General features: G+C 48.0%; 1 protein-coding gene across 1 annotated transcript in view; it reads left to right on the top strand.

The window, feature by feature from the left end:
• The first annotated feature begins 2,346 nt into the window (after window positions 1-2,346).
• rarab (retinoic acid receptor, alpha b) overlaps window positions 2,347-24,514 on the top strand; it is a 34,357-nt gene continuing 12,189 nt past the window's right edge. The window contains 4 exon segments of the mRNA XM_042086579.1: window positions 2,347-2,488; window positions 14,927-15,040; window positions 17,307-17,392; window positions 17,855-18,034. Of these exon segments, the coding sequence (XP_041942513.1) occupies window positions 2,347-2,488; window positions 14,927-15,040; window positions 17,307-17,392; window positions 17,855-18,034 (522 nt within the window).

The raw sequence follows: 24,514 nt of genomic DNA on the forward strand, positions 1-24,514 counted from the left end.
AAGAAGACGAAAGTGGAAAACTAAGGGAACTGGGGCTTGGCTAGATGGGAAGTGTGTGTGTGTGTGTGTGTGTGTGTGTGTGTGTGTGTGTGTGTGTGTGTGTGTGTGTGTGTGTGTGTGTGTGTGTGTGTTTGGAGAGTGGGGGGGAGAGGAGCCGAGTGTAGATAGGAACGAAACAAAAGATGAAATATTGTGCAAGGGTGGGGAGGGAGAGTGGGGACCAGGAGAGGGGAGTCCACAATGGGCTCGGGCCCAGATGTGAGTGGGGGGAGAGGGGCTGCGGCAGCTCCAGATGGCCCCATCAGGGTTTGGTTAAATATTATCAAACCCCTGAATGGGGCGAGGCCCGGGTTCCGCTCAGAGGGAGCGCTGCCACTGCTGCTGCTCAGCCACAGAGTGAGCCGAACGGGGCAAAATGGACGCCAGCGCTTCGCTTCTGAGCTCGTAAAAAACACTAAAGCTGCGTACGTGGGTTTCTTTCATCTCTCTTTCCCTCTCTCCCTCTCTCCCTCCCTCCCTCCCTTCCACTCTGCCTTCTCTCCCTCTTTCTCCCCTCCTCCCTCCCTCCCTCCTCCCTGTGTCTGTCTCTCCCCTCTCCTTCTCTTCTTGCACTTCTCCTTTGAGCAAGGCAGATCATGTGCACAGCTGGTTCTAGTTATGACTCAATAGAGTTTTAAAACTAGGATTTAGGGTGTGGGGGTGGGGGTGGGGGTGGGGTGGGGAGGGGGTACATGGGTGACACAACCCGACACTGCACACCTACTCCAGTTGACAGGGAACAGTGAATTCACAGTGTTCACAGTTTCTTTCTGTCGTGTGTTGCCCTTTCTTCCCTATGGCAACCGTGCTCTCATGGCTTAGCACAAAGCTGGCTTCATGATAGGAATCTATTACCCTTAGGTCACCATATAGACAGGCGAATATGAAACCTTTTGAAAAACAATAGTGACACAGCCCCAACTTTATCCAATCACGTTTCATTCTCTGTCAAACTTCAGTCTGGTCTTTCATTGCGTCCTTAATGGTAATGAATATTAATATATGTACTTCAGATTTAGGCTGTAGCGTTTTCTGGGTTAGATTGCTATAACATGATGCTAAGTGCTAGTAACCTTGAACAGAGTAGGCTATTTCACTGTGGATGTAACTTATAGAATATGGGTAGGATCTAGATATTATTAACACATGTTGAATTGATTTGCCCAATCTACACATCAAAATAGCCTGGCCAGTCAGTGACCTTAGGTACCTTACCTTAGGTTATTCTTTCAGCAAGCTAGGTGTAGGCTAGGTTTTAATATTTACATTTGACAAGATTGTAACTATATTGTTATTGAAACCTGTGCCAGAAAGTGTTGTATTTAGTTGGTAAAGTATATTCTCTCCAGAAAACGAACCAGCAAGAAAAAGTTCTACAGTGTTTCATGTTCAGAGTTTTTGCAAATCTGTGGGAAAGTAGATAAGTTCTCAAAACATTACCTTATGGATGCAAAACTTTGAAGACGTAAAAACAAGGGGTAGTGAGGGTGTGTGTGTGTGTGTGTGTGTGTGTGTGTGTGTGTGTGTGTGTGTGTGTGTGCATATGTGTAAGGCTAGCTTGCTGTTGGGCCAGGAGGAGAGAAGCTGGAACACAGAGAGGGAGGGTTTTAGAGGAGAGGAGTTGTATTTATTCTGTTAAAGATAAGTGTAATAATAAGAATAACTGATTGCCTGACTGATTGACAACCTGGGCACCCATTAATGGCCACAGTTCCACCCAGCCCCCGCAGTTATACTATGCTGTTGTTATTGTAATTGCAGTGAATGGGTACTCTCTTTTCTTAGCGTCCCTTTAAGATCAGAGACAGTCACAAAGTTAACCCCAAAAACATTTGCAGGTTCCACTTAAATGCCTGACAGCTCTCGGTTGAGTGTTTCGCAGATGTGCCCTGCTACTAATGCAGTCTAGTGCATCATGGCGCTCTCATCATTACTGACGTCCATTAAGTGACCCTTTAGAGCGAGTGGCTTTCCTTTGTGCTGGCCCCCCGCCACCCCTGTCCTGCGCTTAATTGAATCAGGGCCCGTGAGCAGGAGTGATTGCACTCGCAAAGTGCTCCCTGCACTCAGAGAAAACAGGGGTCGTCCCCGGCATAATAGCGCGATTAGGGGACGGGGGGGCTATTGCGGATCATGCGCCAACTGTCGTCCAGAGTTCAAAAACAGACTCGCTGAGCGGGAGCTCTCTCGGCGGCGCTCTCTGATCCAGGAAGCGGGGTCTGATCAGAAGGATCCGGCGGGTCTCGACGGAGGGGCCCTCAGACTGGCGATCGATGCGCCGATACGTGCCCAAACATCCGAGCTGGCATGGAGGGAGGCCAGAGGATGAAGCAGCCGCAGCAGCAGCAGCAGCAGCAGGCTTCAGGCACAGTGCTTGTGTGGATTTTCAAGTTTAAGCCGGAAGAGTTTAGCAGCACTAGCCGTCTGGGCTGTTTGGACTGTCCTGCTGGCAAAGACTAAAGTTTGGAAGGATGTGGAGTGTGTGTGTGTGAGTGTGAGAGAGAGAGAGAAAGAGAGAGAGAGAGAGAGAGAGAGAGAGCGAGAGAGAGAGTATCTAGAATAAAAGTGTCCATCCCCCATCTCTCCCCCCAGCCAGGGTAATAATATATCTGGTGTCTTTTGTGTGCGAGTGCTGGAGTGCTCTGCTGTCTGACGGGGGGGGGGGGGGGGGGGGGCTGGCTGGCTGGGCTAGTGTTTCCTCTGGGGCTGTGTGTGCGGAGGATGAAACAGACCCCTTCCTGTTCAGGCCTCCCGTGCACAAAGCCATCCCACTGCTCCTTTCTCCAGACGGAGGAGGGGAATGATGCAGGGGCGCAGGGGGACCTTGGGGTGGGGTGGGGTGGGGTGGGGGTGCTGTGTGTCCCTGTAGAAGACTGGAGAGGGGGGTAGGACGGGTGGGTGGGCGAGGTGGAGGGTGGGGGTTCAAGGTAAAGAGGGAGTGTGTTTAGCAGCAGCATAGCTCTCTCTGCCTGCCATTGTACTTTGTTCCCATCCTGTCCCTTTGATTCCATCTGTACATCCACTATATGGTGAATGTATACTATGCGCTACATGACCGCATATAGCTACAAGGCTGGCTGTCTCTCCTGTCATCTTGTCTTGTTGTCATCCCGACCCTCTTCCCCTCAGTGTCAACACTCAGAGGTCTCTGGAGGCTTAACGTCCTGGGGTTGGGGGGTAGTGTGTGTGTGTGGGGGCAGATTTGGGGTAGTGTGTGTGTGTGTGTGTGTGTGTGTGTGTGTGTGTGTGTGTGGAGGGGGGGCATTTTCCCTGAAATCCCCTACCCCACCCTGTGCCCTAGCCCCGTGACCCTTTGAAACGGTAATGCTAATGCTAATGCTGATGATATGTCACATCCCTGCCCCCCCTAAACCACAGGCCAAGCACCCGCACCCCACCCCACCCCACCGCCCCACTTTCACCCTCTGAGACCCCTCATCAAGGCTTGGGTCGACTTGAGTTGACAATGACACAACCCCCCCCCACCCCCCCACCTACCCCAACCCCCAGTAGAGTATGGGCACCTCCTCAAATACACAACCCCCAACATCTCCCTCTCAAGGACCCTTCAGCCCTCAACATCTCCCTGTCCCATATCTCCCCACCAGCCCCATCCTGCTCCATTGCTTCCCTATTGTTCCATTGCATTACATTAACTCAATTAGTAGAAAACACTTTTATCCCATGCAGCTTATTGTACAGATGTACAGTATGTGTTTCTCCCATGAGAATTAAAGGCATGATAAAGGTGTTTTTAGGGGCAGCCGTGGCCTACTGGTTAGCACTTTGGACTTCTAACCGAAGGGTTGCCGGTTCGAACCCCGACCAGTAGGAACGGCTGTTGTTGTTGCGCCGCTGTTGTAGCAGGGATTAGTGTGTGCTTCACCTCACTATGTGTTTCACTAATTCACGGATTGGGATAAATGCAGAGACCAAATTTCCCTCACGAGATCAAAAGAGTATATATACTTATACTAGTAACTTGGGCTACCAGTTGCTCTTTTAGTTTAGCTGCAGCAGAACTGGACTGCATTTGGCAGACTCTTACACAGCTTCAGAGGAGCCCGCATGACAGCATGCTTCAGAGAGCACCAGAACTTCTTACTCATGTCATCTGCAAAGGGCGTCTCAAAGGGCATCTCAATGAAGATCTGGCATTCATATTGGGATGATGGCCACTACCAGGCTAAACTGCCTCTATCCTGCCTCTGTGTCTTGTCTGTCTATTGTCTTTATCTCTGTCTCTGTCTCTTTTTCTCCTCACTCTCTCTCTCTCTCTCTCTCTCTCTCTCTCTCTACCCAGATGAGAGTAGACACTGGAACAGATTCTATGGCAAGTGAGCTCCTACCTGGATAGTCCCTCTCTAGGGCTTTTGCAGATAAAAAGATCTCTCTCTCTATCTCTCTCTCTCTCTCTCTCTCTCTCTCTCTTTATCTCTCTCAAACGAGAGTTTGCATTAACTGTTAAATTATGAGGGAGGGGGTTGAAACATGTTTGTTTTATTTGGTTTTCTCATGCAAACTCAAACATGCAAGCAAGCGCTCATGAACTGTGTGCGCTGTGCAAATACTTGAGTGTCACGGATCGCTTGTACTCAATCCAACACACCCACACACGCAAACACACACTAGTTATATAAGCTCTCCGCTGGCAACGCACAAGCACATGCTCATCTGGGCGCGGAAGATTATGTGTGCACTTAATATCTCAAATCTGTGCCGGAATCGCAGGAAGCACATACACCATATAGTATGCACTTACAGACATTAACTCTCGCACACACACACACACACACACACACACACACACACACACACACACACACACACACACACACACACACCCTTGTGGCTTTGTTCTGCATGGTTGACTAGCATCTCTGGTCACAGCTGGCACTGGGTGTCATTAGGTCAGTGGGATGGTTGCTAAGCAGCCAGATGCATCCATAGCAGATGATCTGGTACTAGCGTATGATTTCAACAAACATGTTACACAAGTGTCTGTGACATCACATGCATTGTTGTGCATGAATATTTTATTAATTTTATTTTTCCTAATTTAACATTTATTTAAATATTTATTGACTCTTGGGATGGATATCTCCTTTCTGAGAGAGGCCTGGTCGAGATTAGCATGTTATCACCAGACTTCACTTTGTGAAGAAGGTTTCTAATCCTAGCATCTCAATGAGCATAGAGTTTTTGTTACCTTTGAAATCATTGGTCCAGCCTAGCTAATCGCATTGATCAGTGATTCCTAACGTTACTTCCTATGCTCCTTATGCAAACATTTATTTCCAACCACTTATGAACTTACCACTGTACTCAACAACCTAAAATTAAAGTTAAATTAAAGTTGACTTGTATTTAGGAGACACTTTTAGTGACACTATGCAACGGCAGGATCCAGGGCAGACTTGTCAGCCAGTATTATGTCACCGCCATGCCCATATTTGGAAATACTGATGTATTTATTACGAACCAACTGCTAATTTTTCAGAATAATGACTTTGTTATGGTTGGATTAAGATTACATTTTATTTAGACTCTGCACTCATTTAAATAGAGACAATATTTGTCAACTGTCAAAACGATAAATTCAAAACTCCCACAGATTTGGCTTTCATTCACTTTTAGAAATACGTGACAAGACACATTCTTGACTGAAATCAGCCTGAAGTTTGCAATGATTCTTTAGATGTTTTTTGTTTATGTTTGTGCACTTTGCACCAGTGATCCGAGTGTTACGTAATATGACGACGTGACATCTGCGTTATCAGGTATAGGCCTAGACACTGAGCCCTGGAACAGTCTGAATTGACCCCTTTCTTTAAAATGTCCTTAACTTCCACCCATTGATTTTACATAATGACACAGGAATGTTTTGTGTGTGCGTAACTGAAATGATATAGACTAACAAAACACAGATGCACAAATCCAGTCATTTCCAATTGCCCCCCCCCCCCCTCCTCCTCCCCAACACACATAAACACACACACACACACACACACACCTCCTCCTTGTCAGTTTAAGGGTTGGAGGAGCCAACAGTAGATACCAAAGCAAGGAGGCTGTTGTCTGCAAGTGTGTGTGTACACAAACAAACACGGTCTCTCCCGATCTGTTGCCCCTCACTCTATTACACATACACTCACACACACACACACTCACACACACTCACACACACCACACACACACACACACACACACACACACACACTGGTATTCCCTCTCTATCTTTCCCCTCTGTCTCTCATTATCCCTCTCTCAGCCTCGCTCTAAAGCTGTGTTAAGCTCAGGGCCTGCTGAAGCCGCCTTCTCTCTCTCTCTCTCTCTCTCTCTCTCTCTCCGTCTCTCTCTCTTTCTCTCTCTCTTTCTCTCTCTCTCTCTCTCTCCCTCTCTCTCTCTTTCCGTCCTTCGCCCTCCGCGGCAGACGCTCCCCTGGCCGGCTCTGTTTGGGAGATAATGAGGCAGCCTTTCCCAGACTTAAGCAGCGGCACCAGTCTCCCACGGCAGCTTGTGCGCTCTCTTCACCTCCACACACACACATCTGGTGTAGATGCTCACAGTAGCTAATCCGCCCCATATGCTAAAGCAAGCAAGCATTAGCCTTGGCCCAGACACAGGAGAGGCATTACAGGCAGACGCAGAGAGGGTGGTTGTTTTCAGTTGTTGTTTGTGTTTGTTTGTTTGTCTGTTTTGTTTGTCTGAGAAATCTGACCCAAGTGTGTGTTAAGGCTAAACCGTGGCAGGTATACAACCCTAGGTTGTATGCTAGGTTGCCTCTTGTTGCTGGCCTTTTGTAATGCTTGCTCCAGTGTGTAGTGTGCCTGTGGAGTCTGTTTTCATGGAATGCACACACACACACACACACACACACACACACACACACACACACACACACACACAAGATAGATACTTGAGGCCCACCCTGTCAATGGCAGTAGTCCAGAGCAATACAATATACACTGCGTGCCCCTCTGCTCCCCTTCTGTAGAGGTATATGGTTGGTATTATTCCTGTCTGGGTGTTCTAGTACTAGAGCTATGATGAATGTAGCCATGGTAGTAAAGTTGCTTTTGTTGCTTTTCGGTATATATATCTAAAGTACAGCATACTTCTCTTTCTACTCAAACACACACACACACACACTAGTGGCAGCAGTGAAATATACTGTGTAAGGACCGTTTTGACCCACGCAAATGGTCAAGGGATGTGTGTTTTGAAATCTGACCACAGATGGGATTGGATACGGAGGTTAAATGGACGTACAGTAGATGGATAACAGTGTAGCTGTAGCTTAGAACCCCAACCCCCTCACCCCCCCCCCCCCCCCACACACACACACACACAAACACACATACTCAGCGCTACAACTAGCACAAATCTTGGGAACGTTCAGTAGCCTTGTCTCTTTAGCTTACCAAAACACAGAGCCAAGTGTCGGACATACAGAGAGAGAGAAAGTGAGGGGGGGGCAAAATGGCCAAAGGAGACGCTAATGACCGCAGAAGTGAGGTTTTAATCAGCTTGGAAATGCAAAGCCCACAAAGGGAACATTATGGGTCTGTAATGTCCTGCTTTGGCTGTGATTGTCAATTAGGTGATGCCTCCGTGACAATGAGGGGGGTGAGATGGAGGGGGGTGTTTTCATGATTCTGTAGGGGCGTGGGGGAGGAGTTCATGGCTTTGGGAAGTTGGTGTGTGTGTGTGTTGCGTGTGTGTGTGTGTGTGTGTGGGAGAGAGGGGCATGGTGGTGGTGGGGGGGTGGGGTGGGGTGGGGGGAGGGTCGTGGACTACGGTCATAAATAGTCTCACACTTTCAAGTTGCCAGCAGGTTCTCCCATGCATTTCCTCCCGCCTCTCATAAAGTTCTTTGAATTTACACCACCTTCCCCAACACAACAGCCTGCCCACAAGACCCCCCCCCCCCCCCCCCCAGCCCATCACAGCTCAAGCCCTAGCAGCATTTACATCTGCAAGAAAGGCTGGTGAGCTCGGGCTCATTCACCAAGGACACAGGAATAACCACTTGTATCCTCTCCCATTCACAGCTTTCAAAGGCCACGTCCATTCTTCGCTGTGAAAGACTCTCTCTCCCTGAGTCTCTTTCACAGAGATATCAGCGATAACCTTCATGCCAGCGATGTACAATATGCAATGTAGTGCATTTCACACACAGAAGCATTTCAATGCGCTTACATACATAAATGGGAGTAAAACTTCGTAAAACTGTAAACAAAAAAAAATAAAAGGACATACAATAGTTACAGAAAGTGAAATACTTAGAATGTTATTTAGATAGATAGATAGATAGATAGATATACTTTATTGATCCCTAGGGGATCATTTAACAAACAGAAGGGGTGCTTCAGGAAGGGGAAGCCTACAGATGGAACACACACAAAGGAGTGGGCCTCTCTGAAATGCCATGCGAGTGCTGGGAGTGGAAAAAGTGCCTTGATGTTGCAGATCCCTTCAGTGAAGGGTCTCTGCAGACGATATTACCTTTGAGCTGACAGCTATTTTTGTTAATACATTCAGCATGTGAACAAAAGGCGTGGAGGCCAGGACTGTGCATGTGTACAGGCCGTGATTGTATAATAAAGAATTTTTTCTGCATCATAATTATGTTGTCGGTACTTCTCAGAATCTCTGAATTTCTTCCGGACACAGATAAAAGATAAAAGCATTCTCTACCTTTGTTTTTCTACCTGGTAAATCCAGCAACCTTTTTTTTTTTTATCAGACTCTTCATCTAAAAAACAGGACTTCATCTTGTTCTTTGCTGTTTGTGTGCTTTGCTGTCCATTTTTTTATGCAGATGGTTCCCTGACAGTCATTATTGTTAGTCATTATTGAATATTATATATTTAATGATTCAACCTGTGCAGTACTTTCGAGGGCTAGCGTACAGTTGGGTTGTCTGTTGCTTCATCTTCTGAATTCCCCCATCAGGAGATGTTAAATAAGAGGTTTTCGTTGTCATAGAGTTTCAGGAAAAGGTAGATGCAGATAAGGCCGTTGCTTTCATGTCATTACATTTCACATGTCTTAGATCAGCACTTGGCTTCTCCTTGTGTCACCCGTTTCCCACCCCAGCTTCCTCTATGCTTGCTGCCGTTATGAACGCTGCCTACACCCTCTCACACATCCCTCACTTCTTTCTACAGCGATCTCTGTTTCGGCTTTAGCTTCTTTTATTTCCTCTCATTCAGTGGAATCAGTATTCATTCAGCGTTGGCTTAGGGACATGGGAATAACTTTTAACAGAGCGCAGTGCCAAACTCTAATGCGTGTGCAATCACGTCTATTAACGGCGGCACATAATTCATACCTTAATGGTCGTTCATTTGAGTGAGTGATCGCGCTCGCAGACAATATTTATAGTTCGACACGAGTCTCGGTGGATGGCGAGTGCATTAATGAATGTGTATTTATTGGATGAGCTGCCTTTTCGCACCACTGCTAATATTTTAAACGAGGAAAATCAATACCGCCTGCTCTTACGCGTCAAGGACAAAAATGCGGCTGCCGAGGCTTGAAAATGAGAGGGAGAGGTGAATGTATGGCGTTGCTGATGGATGGAGCCATTTCTCAAGCTGTGACAGTAACCTTGGTTCAGCTCACTGACTAATGCATTGTTGCAGCACGTCCTAGTGTGTAGGACGAGGTACCATTTCACACACACAGGGAAGTGTTACATAGGTCATATGGACATATTGGATTTGTGGAGCTTTGGGACTTATTTAGTGGCATCCGTTGGTGTACATTTTATTTTGGACATTTTTTATTATTAATGCATAATAAAACACCTAAAGGAAATGACATAATGGATGACATAAGGAGGAGCAGAAGGCTACTCATGGCCAGGTTACATTTTCCATGAGTGCAGTCAGTGATTGTGACAGCATGCATTGTACTCATTGTGCAACTCTTAAATGTGACATTTAAGAATTTAAGAGAATTCAGTTCAGGGCTCAGATGGAATGCCCCACTATCAATATAGACAAGCTATTTCACACATTCATTTCACAAATCGGTTTAAGTAATACAACCGAATGTGACCAGTCAGAGCAGGTTTCCCAGACATGGTTTAAACCATGTTTTTTTTTTTTTATATGTTTTTTTTCAGTGGGGCTCTTCATTGAATAACTCTTTTATTCCAGGACTAAGCTTAATCCATGTCTGGGGAAGACACAGCCTATGATCATGGAAATATCCAGAGGGGCTTTTTTTTTTTTTTTTTTTAACCAAAGGATGAATGTATAGAACGAATGCATATAATCCCATCATGAATAGCCAGTTTATAAGATTCTGTCTGAAGGTGTGGTGATATGTGTACATGGTGTACCTTGCTGAAGTATTGCACAAATTGTTTTACAATCTCTGCATTTGTTAGGCTGAAACCAGTTTTCAGGACCGGTGTTCTTATGGGTGGTAGAAAGCTGATTTATATGAACTGTTTTCTTGTGATATATTTATTGTTCTTTTAACCTGGACTTACTGTAAAAACAGAAAATATGCAATGTACCCATTTAAATCCAATCTATATTCGACTTGTGTCCACACCAATAAATTACAAAGCAGTCGCTTAAACATTAAACTAGGTTGCGTATTGTTTGGGCCCTATGGCTTGCTGCAGAGAGGGAGCCACCACATGGAGGAAGTCTCCCCTGCTTTACTCTTGGCCAATAGCAAGAGAGAGCGGCCGGTGGGGGTAGTGCTGGCGGCGGAGGAGGAGCCTAACGCGCAGCTGCTGACACTCGTCAAAAATTAGAGCTAAAGAGACTGGAAACTAAACGGGGATCCGAGGTTCCCCTCCAAGACAGGTTTGGCCGTCCCGTAGTGGTAAATTAGGAACAGTGAAATAGCAGGATGCGAGCAAGATTACTCTGGATGACCACATATTTGAACAGGAACATATTGAAGTTTTTGTCGTCGTTCACCCAGGACTGTAAACAGAAGGATTATTTCGGAGATTAATATTGAGCAGTTTGTTTGGCGGCTTTGCAGTCAAACCTGTTTCGGCTAAACATATTTTATCTTTAAATGTAGGCTGTTCGGTCGCTGCGTGCATGGCAGAGAGGAGACATTGCTTGCATGAATTCATTTAGCGAACGAACGAGGTACCGACTGACTTTCCTCAACATCTAAACCGTGGATTTTAAATAGGCCACCTTAAGCGAGGTGCTGAGCCACAGCTTTGGCAATTCTCTGGGCTTATATCCGCGGAAACAGTAGGTTAAGAATTATCCCCTACTGTTCCCAACCACGGCAACGTGCGGGAATGTTCGTTTGACGGAATGCCACTGATTAGCAACAAATGCATTCCGATATGTGTCATTTTGCTGGTTTCTGAACTGACCTACTCTTAGTTCGAAGCCGACTCGTCTCCTCTGTATTCCCAGGCGGACTGTGGAACTTCAGCGATAAAGGAGCGTTGCAAAGTGGGAAACATTGTCGCAAGCAAGACCGGGGAAAGCTACAATTATTGCTTTATTCCGCAACAAAATGAAAGTACACTAAACATTCGAGGGCTATTGAATATCCTGATGTTTTCAAACTCTCTGATCGTCGCTTCGAGAACGGAACATCCCAGGAAGGAGGCATTTTCTCTCATACTGCATAATGTACGAGGGCTTGGATGTGATTGGGCTCACCCCTAGTTCGAATCCGTTTCTAAGCATGGATTACTATCATCAAAACCGTGGATGCCTGATCCCGGAGAAAGGCCTCGTGTCTGGAGCGCCTCGACCATACAGCACCTCCATCCGAAACCAACACTGGAATGGCTCCAATCACTGTAGGTGGTCCCCTCATCTTCAACAACTAACCCAAATCATAGTTTTCTCTCTCAAATGTGCAGCTTCTGGTTATGTATACATTAGCACTTTGTTAAAGCATGTTTATTGTGCGTAAACCTAACCCCCGGAGTCTCAGGTTGGATTGGGGGATGGGGTAGTGCAGGCTACGTTGATGTCGAGGACGCGCCAACCGATGTGAGTGTTGGCAGAGCACGATTTGCCCCAGCACATGTTCGTTGTCACTTCCAAACAGCTTTCAAGTAGACCATGCTGTCAGGCTTGTAAAGACATTGGCTATTGTAATGTGCAGCCTGTGACTAGTGTCTCTTTACAGTAACCGTTATATTTTACACACAATTCTTCATTATAATGAGGATATCAATGCATTTCAACAGTATAATCATAGGCTACATCTGCCTATTAGATATCCGACTATAATGATTGTGTATGTTGGTATATTTAGGCCACAGTTATTTTTGACAGGCTTGGTGTCCTTTGCTGTCAGTGGAATGTCAATTAAATAATAATGATGTTATTTAGAAAATATATTTTTAAAAGTTTTATGAAGTGAATTGGCCAAGAAGAAAATCCTTTCTGTAGCAGAGGTAGTACTCACAGGAAACCATCAGAAATAATAGATTATGTAATGTCAGAAATGTTCATCCTACAGCCTTGTCTGTTTAATCATTAATGTAAAAGATCTTAAACATCAGAAAGCCTTCCAGGAAATTGCATTATGTGGCAGCTAGAATAGGGATCATCAGCTACACTGAACACTTACTTCATTCTTTAAGGCTCTGGTAAAAAGAATAAGCATACAAATAAATGAGGAAAGTATATTCTCATAGGTGATTGGGGAAGAGGTGTGTTGAGGTGGACAGACACACAGAAACTCTGCTGTCGCCACACATCCCGAGAGGTCACGGGAGTGAGCGTGACATTTTAGATGGCTCTGATTATCCTGGAAACGGACTCGCTGTGATTGTTTGGTCAAGTCAACATTGCTAAGCCCGTGTAAGCCTGTTTGAGGAATGAGTTGTTCAGCAGCCCCTACAGCCCCTCTTTGATGGGGACGGGCTGAGAGACCTACAGCTGGAGCGGTGTGCTTTTCTTTTTTCTTTTCTTTTCTTTTGGAGACGGGGGTCAAAGAGGTCATTAGAATAGGGATAATGTCAAGCTAACTGAGCCACCACTGCAAGTCACTAGAGTGATTAGAGACAAAAAAACAGGGCAACAGGCTTTTGTTGTGTGGTAGCATGGGGTCTTGGTGGCATGAGGTGCTTCTGAGGCTAAGTTAGCACAACAAAGGTGTTTCACTAAATTCCAAGCATGGAGATGCTTTTCCTTGATGCTTTTATTGCATTGGTTGCAACGGTAAACATGAGCTGCAAGGGGTGTGAGTTAAGAACATCTTAGTTTAAAAAAAAAAAAAAACTTTTTTTTCTTTTCCATTTTCAGTTATTTTTTTGCAAACTCTTTTAGCATTTGTGCACTTTACCGTTTCCCAAAGTGTGTTATCTTTTAGTAAGATCCTTTTTTCGTAACTCTGCACTCACTTTTATGTCTGCGCCCCCCCCCCGCCTCCTCCTCCTCGTCCATTTCCTGCCCAGGCAGACCAATGGCAGTGAAATCACACAAAAGGCTAGACGGCCCTTCAGGCCTGCCATAAAGCTCCATTGATGACTTAAGTGCTATTCATGCCACTTCTCAGTTGGACTGGCCCCAGAAACTGTCAAGTGACAGAGCCCCGCTCCAGCCTTTGTTTTCCATCAATTGCCCTCACGCATAGAGGTGTGTGTGTGTGTGTGTGCGCGTGTGTGTGTGTGTCACAGAATGGAGGGTGCAACCTGACTGAATCAAAAAGATCCATGAGATCCTAATTAGCAAAGACCTCTTGATTTTCTGGGGTTGTTTTAAGTCAAGTCAATTTTATTTATATAGCGCTTTTATATGCACAGAGTGCAACCCAAAGCGCTCACACACAAGACATTGACACACAAGACAAAAGATGCCGGACAGACCGGCTTAGTTGCCAGCGTACCCGTGCATGACACCAAGACAGTATAAACAATTTCGCAAACAAATAAACAAACAAACAAAACATAATTGGCATTGCATCTTGGTGACTCAATTAAACTTGGTTTTAGATGTACGTGGATTTTCCCCCCATATACGTTTTGTCTTGTGTGTTTTTCTCACTTCTGAATTGCCCCTGCCAGCCCTCCTAGTTCAGCAGGGTCGCCTTGTCCTTCTTTTCCCCCATCCTGTCCACCCCTTGGCTTTGTTTTTGTCTGGTCGTCGCATTACCTTGGGGCTGTGCAGTGCAGTGCAGTGAGGCTGGTTACTGAGGCACCGGATCTCCAGAAACGCATCAGTCACCGGCCTGTTTGAAATGTTCTCCATCATCCTGACCGGTGCTCGGACAGCAGGCACGGCAAAGCACAGCACAGCACAGCACAGCGCAATGCGAGCAGGCGGTGTTTGTTGTGGTGGCCTGCAGCCTCAGCCCAGCGCAGCCCAGATCTCCTGTCTCCTGGAGGACAGCAGAGCCTAAATCTGCTCCACAGGCATGTCCGGTCCACATCATGCACACACAAATGCTGTACTGTGGAGCTGTTTAGGGCATGCCCGGTCCACATCATGCACGCACAAATGCTGTACTGTGGAGCTGTTTAGGGGAAATATATTTTTTAGTTGTATAGCTGAGCCGATGTAAAAGATTTGACAGGTTGGGATGAGCGAGAATATTTTGATGTTTGTGTAAAGCTGATTATCATTCAGCTGGTGGAGAACATGAAAGAAAGAGCATATTTTTATGTTTCAGCACACTATGCAAGCTTAAAATGCTACTTTGTGGGGGGAAAACATTGTGTTCATATTTTATTGATGATGTTATTTGTAGGCACGTGACGTGATTGACCAGTATAATGAGGGCACAAAGCCATACTGGACTGTGTGAGTGAGAGCTCAAAGTCACGTGGTGAATGCATGCATGTACAGGATTAGCTCAGACAGTCATGTCAGAGGTCATTTTGACACCCTGAGTGATCCGCCATGTCTCTCTTCCTGTGCTCGTCCAGCTGCCCTCGTCATAACAGAGCCCAGCAGGTCTCACCGGGTCAGTGGCCACAGCGTCCGCAGGGAAGCTCTGCCCTTGAAAGTTCCCGGCCTGCGGAGCCTCCCGCACCGACCCTGTAATAGGCCCGCAGCCGAGAGGGCTTAGACTTTGGGGAGGGAGGGAGGGAGGGGGGGGGGGGGGGGGCACAGTTACTGGCGGTGCATGTGGCGCTTAAAGTGAGGAAGTCCTAACTAAAGGAAGAGCATGTGGCGCTTTATTGTTTCCCATGAACGGCGCGGTGCGAGAGAGGGATGGGAAGTTGGGCCCTGCTGGAAGTAAGAAGGAGGGAGGGAGGGAGTGCAGAGGGGTGGAATGCAGCGAGAGAAGGAAATATGGCGTGTGTGTTTAAGGGGGGGTGATGTCCTGGTCCCCACTAAAAATTCTAGTATGCGAGGAGGAAGGCTTGGAGTGTGTGTAGGTTTTTTTTTTTGTTTTTTTTTGAATAGGCACAAGGCGGCATTGGTTACAACCTGCCGGATTACTGTGGCTTTCTGGCTTGTCGGTCGGCCGTTCTGCAAATAGCCTGGCACTGGTGTGGCAAAGCGGCACACGTCTCGGTGGCAGTAGGCAGCAGGTCCCGACGGTGCCAGCAGACGAGGGGGAGCTGGCCGAGTGGGCCCGCGGAGCAGACCGTGGTTTGGGTTTGGCCGCCGCCACTGCTGTTTATTTCTCTCTCCCTTAAATGCGAAACATGCTTGGCAGCCGCCACAAAGGCCCGCCAGTGTTGGGGTGGTAGCGTTACATGCGCACATACGCCCACGTGTGCACAAGCGCACACTCAGAGACACACACACACACACACACACACACACACACACACACACGTATAAACATAAACAAACACACACACATACACACACAGAGAAAACTGCCCCACATCTGTGTCCTGTGGACATAAGGATGGCCAGCCATGGCCCAAGTAAAAAACAGCTAGTGGTGCACCATGATCTATGGTGGTTTCCAGTTTGGGAAGCCAAGCTGAAGTGCTGTTTTTTTGTGGTCACCTCTAACGACCCGAGAGGAGCCCCAGGGAGGCCGAGGAGTTTGCTCTGGAGGTCCCCCCCCTCTCTCTCTGAGCCACAGAAAACCTGGAGAACTCAGCCAGCCACCAACATTTGTTGCAATCAGTGCATTCTTTTCTACTCCGCGTTGTCCTCACGGAACCTAGAGAGTTGTGCTCCCGCTGTTAGCTCCGCCACCACAGTTTCAACAAGTGCCTTATGGTGGTATCTCAGCCAAATGTCTAGCTGTGTCACACACACACACACACACACGACACTCGGAGAGAGAAACACACGCATATGGAGAGAAACACGCATATAGACCCTTGTGTCGCTGGAGAAGTAATACAAAAGTGTTTGCCATGTGTTTGAAAGAGGTTCTGTGCTCCTTGTTGGTGCCCCCCACCCAATCCCAATCCTCCCCCACCTTTCTTATGCAGCCCTTGCCACTTAATCTACTAAACCCCTCTTCTACTGCACTTTTTACCCCCCCCATTAATGCACAAATAGGCTGACACCAGACATAATTTCACTGCATTTCTTACTTCCAGTAACTATATGCATGTGACAATAAACTTCCTTGTGTATGTGGTAAGACAATAACTGGTTGTCTCTCTGAGGCCAAACGGTGTGTTTGAAAGAGAAAGAGGTTGTGTGTGTGTGTGTGCGTGTGCGTATATATTTGTGACAAGACAGTAACTGGTTGTCTCTCTCTGTGAAGCCTAATGGTGTGTTTGAAAGAGATTTTGTGTGTGTGTGTGAGGGTGGCAAGACAGTAACTGGTGGTCTATTTGTGAAGCCGAACAAGCTGGCTCTCCTTGGCCGCTCTTAGTCAAAGAGGACCGCAGACGTGGGTGAGACGGGAGAGAAAGAGCGAGCTTGTGTGTGTGTGTGTGTGTGTGTGTGGTACCTGCACAAGCACCGGAGGGCAAGATTTCGCAAGCCCTGGTGCCTTTTCACGACGACGTGTGTGCACAGTGCTGGGAGCCGCGCTCCCTTTCATGTGCCGCCCTGACGTGATCGAGAGCCAAACCTCAAGCTCCCATTTGGTGCCTGCGGAACAGCCTGTTCCTCGGTGGCAGCTTCTTGCCCTGTAGGGTTGCACAACCAAAACAACACCAAAAAAAATGCTTTAAGTAGTCTATTTAGCGTGTCATCATCTGGTTTTACAGGATTGTGTGTGTGTGTGTGTGTGTGTGCGTGAACAACTGTTGAAGAGGTTGATTGAAGTTCAAGTCCTAGAATGTTATTGTTGTATTAAGTCAAGAAGTCAAGCCATTTGACGTCCAGTATTATATCTGTCCACTCTGTTTCTGATGCCTGATCCAGGTGTCTCCTAAGTTGGCCAGTACTCTTGGGCAGGACGCATCAGGCATTTCCTGACCCAAGAGAGGAGGCAGGGTCACTCGGCAGAACAGTGCTTGTCAGTACGGCGTGCGTCTCTAAGCCGGGAGCATCGCCGCCTCTCTTTCTGTGTTTCCTCGCCTTTCTCGGAATGTGTCGACGGTCGTGCTCCCTGCTAATGTCGCGGCTTATCTGGGGCCACTCTCTTCTCGCCCCCCGTGGTCCTCTCAGCGGTGTGTGCGGAAGGACTTTTAATCAGACACCAGAGAGATGGGGGAGGGGACGGAGAGAAGACGAGCTGAAGAGGCTGTGAGTTTCTATTTGTGCTGCGCTAAGGCGGATTTGAGAGGTGCTGTGCCCGGACGTGCTGACAGTTTCTGGGCAAAGCCTAAACCGCCTCTCCCTCCCCTCCTCCCCTCCTCCCTCCTCCCTCCTCCTCCTCCTCCTCCTCCTCCCTAAGCCCCTCCTCGGTTTCAGCCCCCCGTCACCCGCTGGCCCCTGGCGGCACAGGCGTTTGACTTGATTACTCAACGACGCCCTCGCAGCCTGGGCTCGGCCTCCACAGGTGCCACGGCCAGCCCTCAGCCCCAGCCCTAGTTCCAGCCCCAGCCCCCAGCCCCAGCCCTAGTTCCAGCCCCAGCCCTAGTTCCAGCCCCAACCCCAGCTCTGGCCTCGGCTCCCTGCCTGGAGGAGGAGGTGGTGGTGGAGGAGGGGGGAATAGGATGGCAAGGATGAAAAGAACAATTTAGAGATCAGAGAGAAGGGATAGAAACGCCAAGATGGGTAGAGAGGGAGAGAGAGATAGTTATACCTCCTCAGTTGTTTTGTTACATGTGTGTAATGTGAACAGTCTGCACATAGAGCACGTTTACAAGATGATAGCTGTTATTGTTTTTGATGGAGAGCATTATTTTAGTCTGTTTTTTTTTTTTTTTTCTCTTTACTATTTTTCTCATCCTGGTTGCGCAGGCTCTTGTGTGAGAGTCTGCCGTCAGGATGTAGGCTTACGCCAGCGCGCTGCCACCCTGCTGCTTGAGCGCGACTCGATTCCAGGACATAAATAACGCGGCCAAGGCACTCAAAGGCCCAGACAGTGTGGGGGAGGCCGGGCGTCCCTTTATATTGCCTGCTGTAAAATGCAGAGAAAAAAGCAGAATGGAGAAGCAGAAAGAGAAAACCGAGAGCCGGCAGTAAAGGAGGTCATAAAAACAGGGGGGGGGGGGGGCCAGACGCGAGGAGGAGCTGGATGACTTCTCCAAACGTAAAATGGGGGGGGGGGGGCACACACACCATACTCTTGCCTCAGCGTAAGAAAATGTCCATGTTCTCCAAGCTTTCTGTTAAGCTCGTTCATTGGTGAATTATGTCTTTCCTCTCAAAATAGAATATGAATTTTATGTAAAACTGCAAATCAAAAGCTTGCAAAATGGTCTTTAGCTCAGCCGAAGACGATTTCAAAGGGGATATGACTCCTTTGACAGTGCTTTTATTCAGTGAATGGCCATGTTATTATCAATTTATAGTGTTAGACACACACCCGGTCTGCAATGGCTCCTACAGACACGGGCCGATTCGGTCGTGGATCTATGCTGTAAGGCTCCTGATCACTCACCTACTAGTTTGTTAATTATAGGATGACCGGTAGGGTGCCTCTGATGTGCATGTTAGCTTAATGAGGTGACAAGTCTTAATAGAGATTCCTTAATGACTGCACCCAGGGAGTCCACCCTGGCTGACTGTATATGGAGAATAGAGAAGAATTTAGTGTGTGTGTGTGTGTGTGTGTGTGCGCGCAAAGTGGTGTAAATGGTTAGGTGAAGCATTGTCTCCCTAGTGTAAAGAGCTTGACATCCGTTTTGCAAATGAAGCAATGGTAAAGTGAAGTTAATTAATTACATAATGGCTGCCTGGCTGGCTAATGGCAGACAATCTGAGCAGTGTGTTGACACACTAACTGTAGAAAAGATGGCACTTTTCTAAGACTGCTGCATGTCAGCCTCTGTCTGTCACATGTGCACACACATTCACACACTCAGGTAACAGCAGAAGGGGGGAAGGGCCAGTTGGTGTGTGTGTGTGTGTGTGTGTGTGCGTGTGTGTGTGTGTGTGTGTGTGTGTGTGTGTGTGTGTGTGTGCGCGTGTGTGTGTGCGTGTGTGCGCGCGCGTATGTATGGTGTGTGTGAGACCTAAATGAAGAGCCAGTTAAAGGAGTCAGTGGGGTCAAGCTGTACTAAAGACGCTGCAAACAGATCCGGCCGGGCTGTCAGGCGGAGAGCTCTCCTCTCCTGTTTCCTGGCCCAGTGGAGGTTGACCTTTTGGCCTGCTTTGATTTTCTCGTCACAGTCCTCTCCCCCTGCTGCCGCTGCGGTCTCCTTCACCCTCCACCTCCACCACACTGTCTCTACTCCACCCCTCCACCTCCACCACACTGTCTCTACTCCACCACACTGTCTCTCTTCCACCCCTCTACCTCCACCACACTGTCTCTCCTCCACCACACTGTCTCTCCTCCACCCCTCCACCTCCACCACACTGTCTCTACTCCACCCCTCCACCTCCACCACCCAGTCTGTCGTCCACCCTCTGCTCTCCACTGTCTGGCTCCCTGACTTGCATTTCCTTTCTTCTCAACTGACAAAAAACTCACACAAAAAAACTCTCTCTCTCTCTCTCTCTCTCTCTCTCTCTCTCTCTCTCTCTCTCTCTCTCTCTCTCTCTCTCCTCTCTCTCTCTCTCTCTCTCTCTCTCTCTCTCTCTCTCTCTCTCTCCTTCTCTCTCCCCTTCTCTCTATTTCATTACGTAATCTACATATATCCCCTTTCTCTCTCTCTCTCTCTCACACTCACACTCACACTCACACACACACACTCTACACAGTGTGTACCCTCCAGTAAGTTAAATGTCCCTGTTCGTCTGGGGCTGGGAAAGGAACCTGGCACCCAGTGTGTGTTTGCGCTGAAGGCTGCTGGAGAGGTGTGTGTGTGTGTGTGTGTGTGTGTGTGTGTCGTGTTTTCGGACAGCCCCAGCCAGACATCATCTTTATTTCAGCAGATCCTCCCCCCCTCCTCCTCATTAGCCATTCTCCCAGGCTAACGCTAATGCTCCAGCTGTGCAGAGAGCCCAATGGGCCAGTCAGAGCAAGGCTGAGCCTGTACAGAGAGCCCTATGGGCCAGTCAGAGCAAGGCTGAGCCTGTACAGAGAGCCCTATGGGCCAGTCAGAGCAAGGCTTTGAGCCAGGCCTGGACCCTGAGCTTTGGGTCCGTGTTTTGTTTTTGTTTTTGTTTTTATTTTTATTTCAGTTTGTTTCACTCTCTCCTCTCTGCAAAAAGTCTGCAGGCTCTGTGAAAGGTGGCCATGGTGAAGCATAGAGCTTTTTATTTTGCTCACTATGTGTTCTCTCTCTCTCTCTCTCTCTCTCTCTCTCTCTCTCCTCTCTCCTCCTCTCTCTCTCTCTCTCTCTCTCTCTCCCCCCCCTTTCTTTATGTGTGTCCATTGTGGGGTTTGTATTTCATTGGAATGGCAGGGTGTACACTGAAGCCATAGCATAACATAGCAGGCAGACGGATATGCAATGCATTATATATGGGCAGTCCAATCCTGTCTGCTTTCTGCCTCCCCATGTCTCTCTCTCTCTCTGTCTCTCTCTCTCTCTCTGTCTCTCTCTCTCTCTCTCTCTCTCTCTCTCTCTCTCTCTCTCTCTCTCTCTCTCTCTCTCTCTCTCTCTCTCTCCTGTCCTCTTCACTCAGTTGTCTCTCCTTTCTTTAATCTCTCTCACCCACTAACTCACACCACACTCACACACACACACAAAGACCACATTCTCTCCTGGTTTGACGGTGTGTGGACTGTCTGTTCTAGTTCTCTCTCCCCCCATGCAGTCCAGTACTGTAATGCACTGTAATGTAGTGCAGTCCCTGTGAGCAGACGTGGGCTGGCAGCGGCGGCAGCAGAATATAGGTCAGTGGCTGTGACTGCAGGTCGCTAGGAGATCAGGGATCCCCTCCGCTCAGCTTAGCCATGACTCTGCTCCTCTCCCATTACCCATGCTGCTCACGCTGGCGCTCTTTGCTCTCGCGTTGTCTCTGCTTCCCTCTCTCTCTCTCGCATGCTCTCTCTTTTTCTCTTTTTCTCTTTCTCTCTCTCTCTCTACCTCTGTCTCTCTGTTTCTGTTTCTCTCTCTCTCTCTATCTCTCTCTCTCTCTGTCTTTACTTCTGTTTCCCTCTCTCTGTTTCTCTCTCTCTCTCTCTCTCTCTCTCTCTCTCTCTCTCTCTCTCTCTCTCTCTGTGTCTCTTATCACCCTATCTCTCTCATAGACGCACACTCTGACACACGCACACACGCACACACACACACACACACACACACACGCCCATCCTCTTTCTCTCATATGCACACACACAAAAACAGCGATCCAGGATCAGATCTCAGGGTCACTGCCTTCCCTCAATCCCTCCCCAGCAGCGGACTTTGGACTTCGATCCTCTGGAGACGCCGGGCTGTTTCCAGGTCATTCCCACACCGAGCGAGCAAGTGTTAAAGCTGCCCGGTCCAGAAGGGCTGTTCTCCAAAACCTGTCCAGGAGAGTGCCAGCGTAAAATATACCGTGCCATCGACACAAACGTTGTTTCAGGAACATTTATCCGCCGCAATAAAACTCCTACATGGCAGATTTATTCCCAGTCAAGCGGCCTAAAACAAGAACACCACCTCATCACAACTCTTTTATTTGTCCACCACTGGCTAGCACTGTACAGTCTATGATATCACTGCTATCCGTCCACTCCAAAGCTCCTAAGATAGAGGTGTGTGTGTGTGTGTGTGTCACTCACAGGGTAAGAACTTTGGAGCCTGTTGTATTGCGGCTGCTGGCTGGGGAAGTTGAGTCTTTGTTTTACTTGAGCTCTCGGGGTCAGAGGTCAGAACGAGGGCACAGATCCAGGAACTGTCATTTGAAAACGGCTTAAAGGTGAAGCACAGGACATGGGGCTCAACACATACACACACACACACACTCACTCATCTCAACCAATTACTAATCCATTACCATCCCTGACCTAATCAAATCCTTTCCATGTTTGCCTCCGCCCCTTGTTTTGTGTGTGTGTGTGTGTGTGTGTATATATGAACACATGCCTGCTTGTGTGAATGTGTCTCTGAAAGGCAAAGGGCCTCCCCTCTCTGTGATTCCAGTGCAATTAGTTTAGCGAGCCTGTTAACACTCCGAAAGCGGAAATTGTAACTCTGGTGGCCCGCCTGCTGCTAGTGTTATTTGTGAGAGAGGGAGGGAGGGAGGGAGGGAGAGAGAGAGAGAGAGAGAGAGTGTGCGTGCGCTCATTTCTTCAGGTCTTGCGTCGCAAGTGCGCCTCTATTCGGGGCTACCCGAGAAAAACCCATAAAATGGGCCTCAATTGGAAAATTGGTACTTCTTGGTTTTGGCGGGCGGACGAGCGATCGCGGGCCTCTGGCAGGCGCCTCGTCCCCAGCTAGCTGAGGGCGGCCATGCTCACTATTTCTGCTCACTGAAGCAGGCGCACTGGGGCGCTGGCTGGGCACCAGGGCTATGTTTCAAAAGGCTCTATTATAACTACAGCCCAACACACACACACACACACACACACACACATACACACACCACCCTGACCCCCAACACACATAGGAATTTTCATATCTTGCGATGTCATTAATATTACTCTTGGGTCTCCACGGGCCACCAGTATGACAGTTGGATGCATTTTTGGCCTCACATTACTGTACTTTTGTGTTTTTCAATTTCTCGTATTCTCTGGCAACTTGAAGTGATGTTTGTTTGTTTGTTTGTTTGTTTGTTTGTTTGTTTGTTTGTTTGTTTGTTTTTTGGTCAGGCATGATGATTTTGTCTAATGGAGCAGAATGAATCTTATCTTTTTGGGTTCGTTGTGTTCCACCTTGTGCCAGCTGAACTTCACTACCCGGTGTTAGCTGTGAAAACGAGAAATGAAGTGCAGTAACCTTGCTTGATCACCGCTGAAACCCTGAAGAAAGTTTTCGGGCCTACTGAGCATATTAACAATATTTATTGAATTATAGCTGTGTTTTGGCATCAAAAGCTACTTTCACTTAAGCCTGATAAATGAAAAAAAAAATAGCTACAAGAAATGAACACCGAGAGATTGTTTTTTTTTTTATTGGTTCTCATCCAGCGCTATGCTGGAAGATGCAAAGAAGCTGCTGTAGTGTTTTGTAATTACCACTTATCAGTTATGGTTAATGGCAGTATGCCAATCTGTGCTTTCAAATCCTGTGTTACCCACAGAAGTTCACTGCCCTCTCACCCCCCCCCCCCCTCTTTCCACACACACACACACACACACACTCACACTCACCTCCCCAGCAGGAGTGATCGCAGCACAGTCGCACAATGAATCAGCGTCGCCTCCTCCACACATTCCATTACCTAACGTGCCCTCGCATACCAGCACACACTTGTGGTGAGCTTCTACGCCGAGGCGGACTGCTGTTGGCCAGCTGCCAGCTGTGTGTGTGTGTCCTGAGTCTGTAGGAGAGCAGCCAGCAGAGCCCAAGTGTGGCCGACTCTGTATGTCCACCCATGGGAGCCGCTGGACGGATTAGCTTCGTGTGGGGTGCCATAATCCTCCCCTGATTGGCTGTCTGAGACAAAGGCCAGAGGTGACACTGACCACCACCACCACGGCTCTGTAGCAACCTATGGAATGACCACCATCACCACGGCTCTGTAGCAACCTATGGAATGACCACCACCACCACGGCTCTGTATGGAATGAGCAGAGGAGTTGGTGGCGAGAGGCGCCCGCACGCACATGCACACATGTGTGTGTGTGACTCGGATAGATGCTGACTATCTAATAGTTTCAGCTCAGGGCTGGGCCAGGTCCGGCCCGGACTCGCTGACTGTCCAGAGGGAGACAATATGTTCATTAGACTCCTGACAGGCCTCCTGTGACACACGTTTGTTTATGGGGAGGCAGAGTGTGTGTGTGTGTGTGTGTGTGTGGGTGTGTGTGTCGTCTGGCTAGAGAGCTACCCGTAGGAAAGCGTGGGAGAGAAGAGAGGAGAATGTCTGTGTAGGCATTGGTTTATATGAGCTCATAACTCTGGTTATATGATTCTTTCTGTTGTCTCTTCACTGCTGTGGGAAATTCATGGAAAATGGCCTTGAGTGTTTTCGCTTAGTTTTGCTGTGTA

This window comes from Alosa sapidissima, chromosome 3 (assembly GCF_018492685.1).
Source record: "Alosa sapidissima isolate fAloSap1 chromosome 3, fAloSap1.pri, whole genome shotgun sequence".
In the NCBI taxonomy this organism is placed as follows: Eukaryota; Metazoa; Chordata; class Actinopteri; order Clupeiformes; family Clupeidae; genus Alosa; species Alosa sapidissima.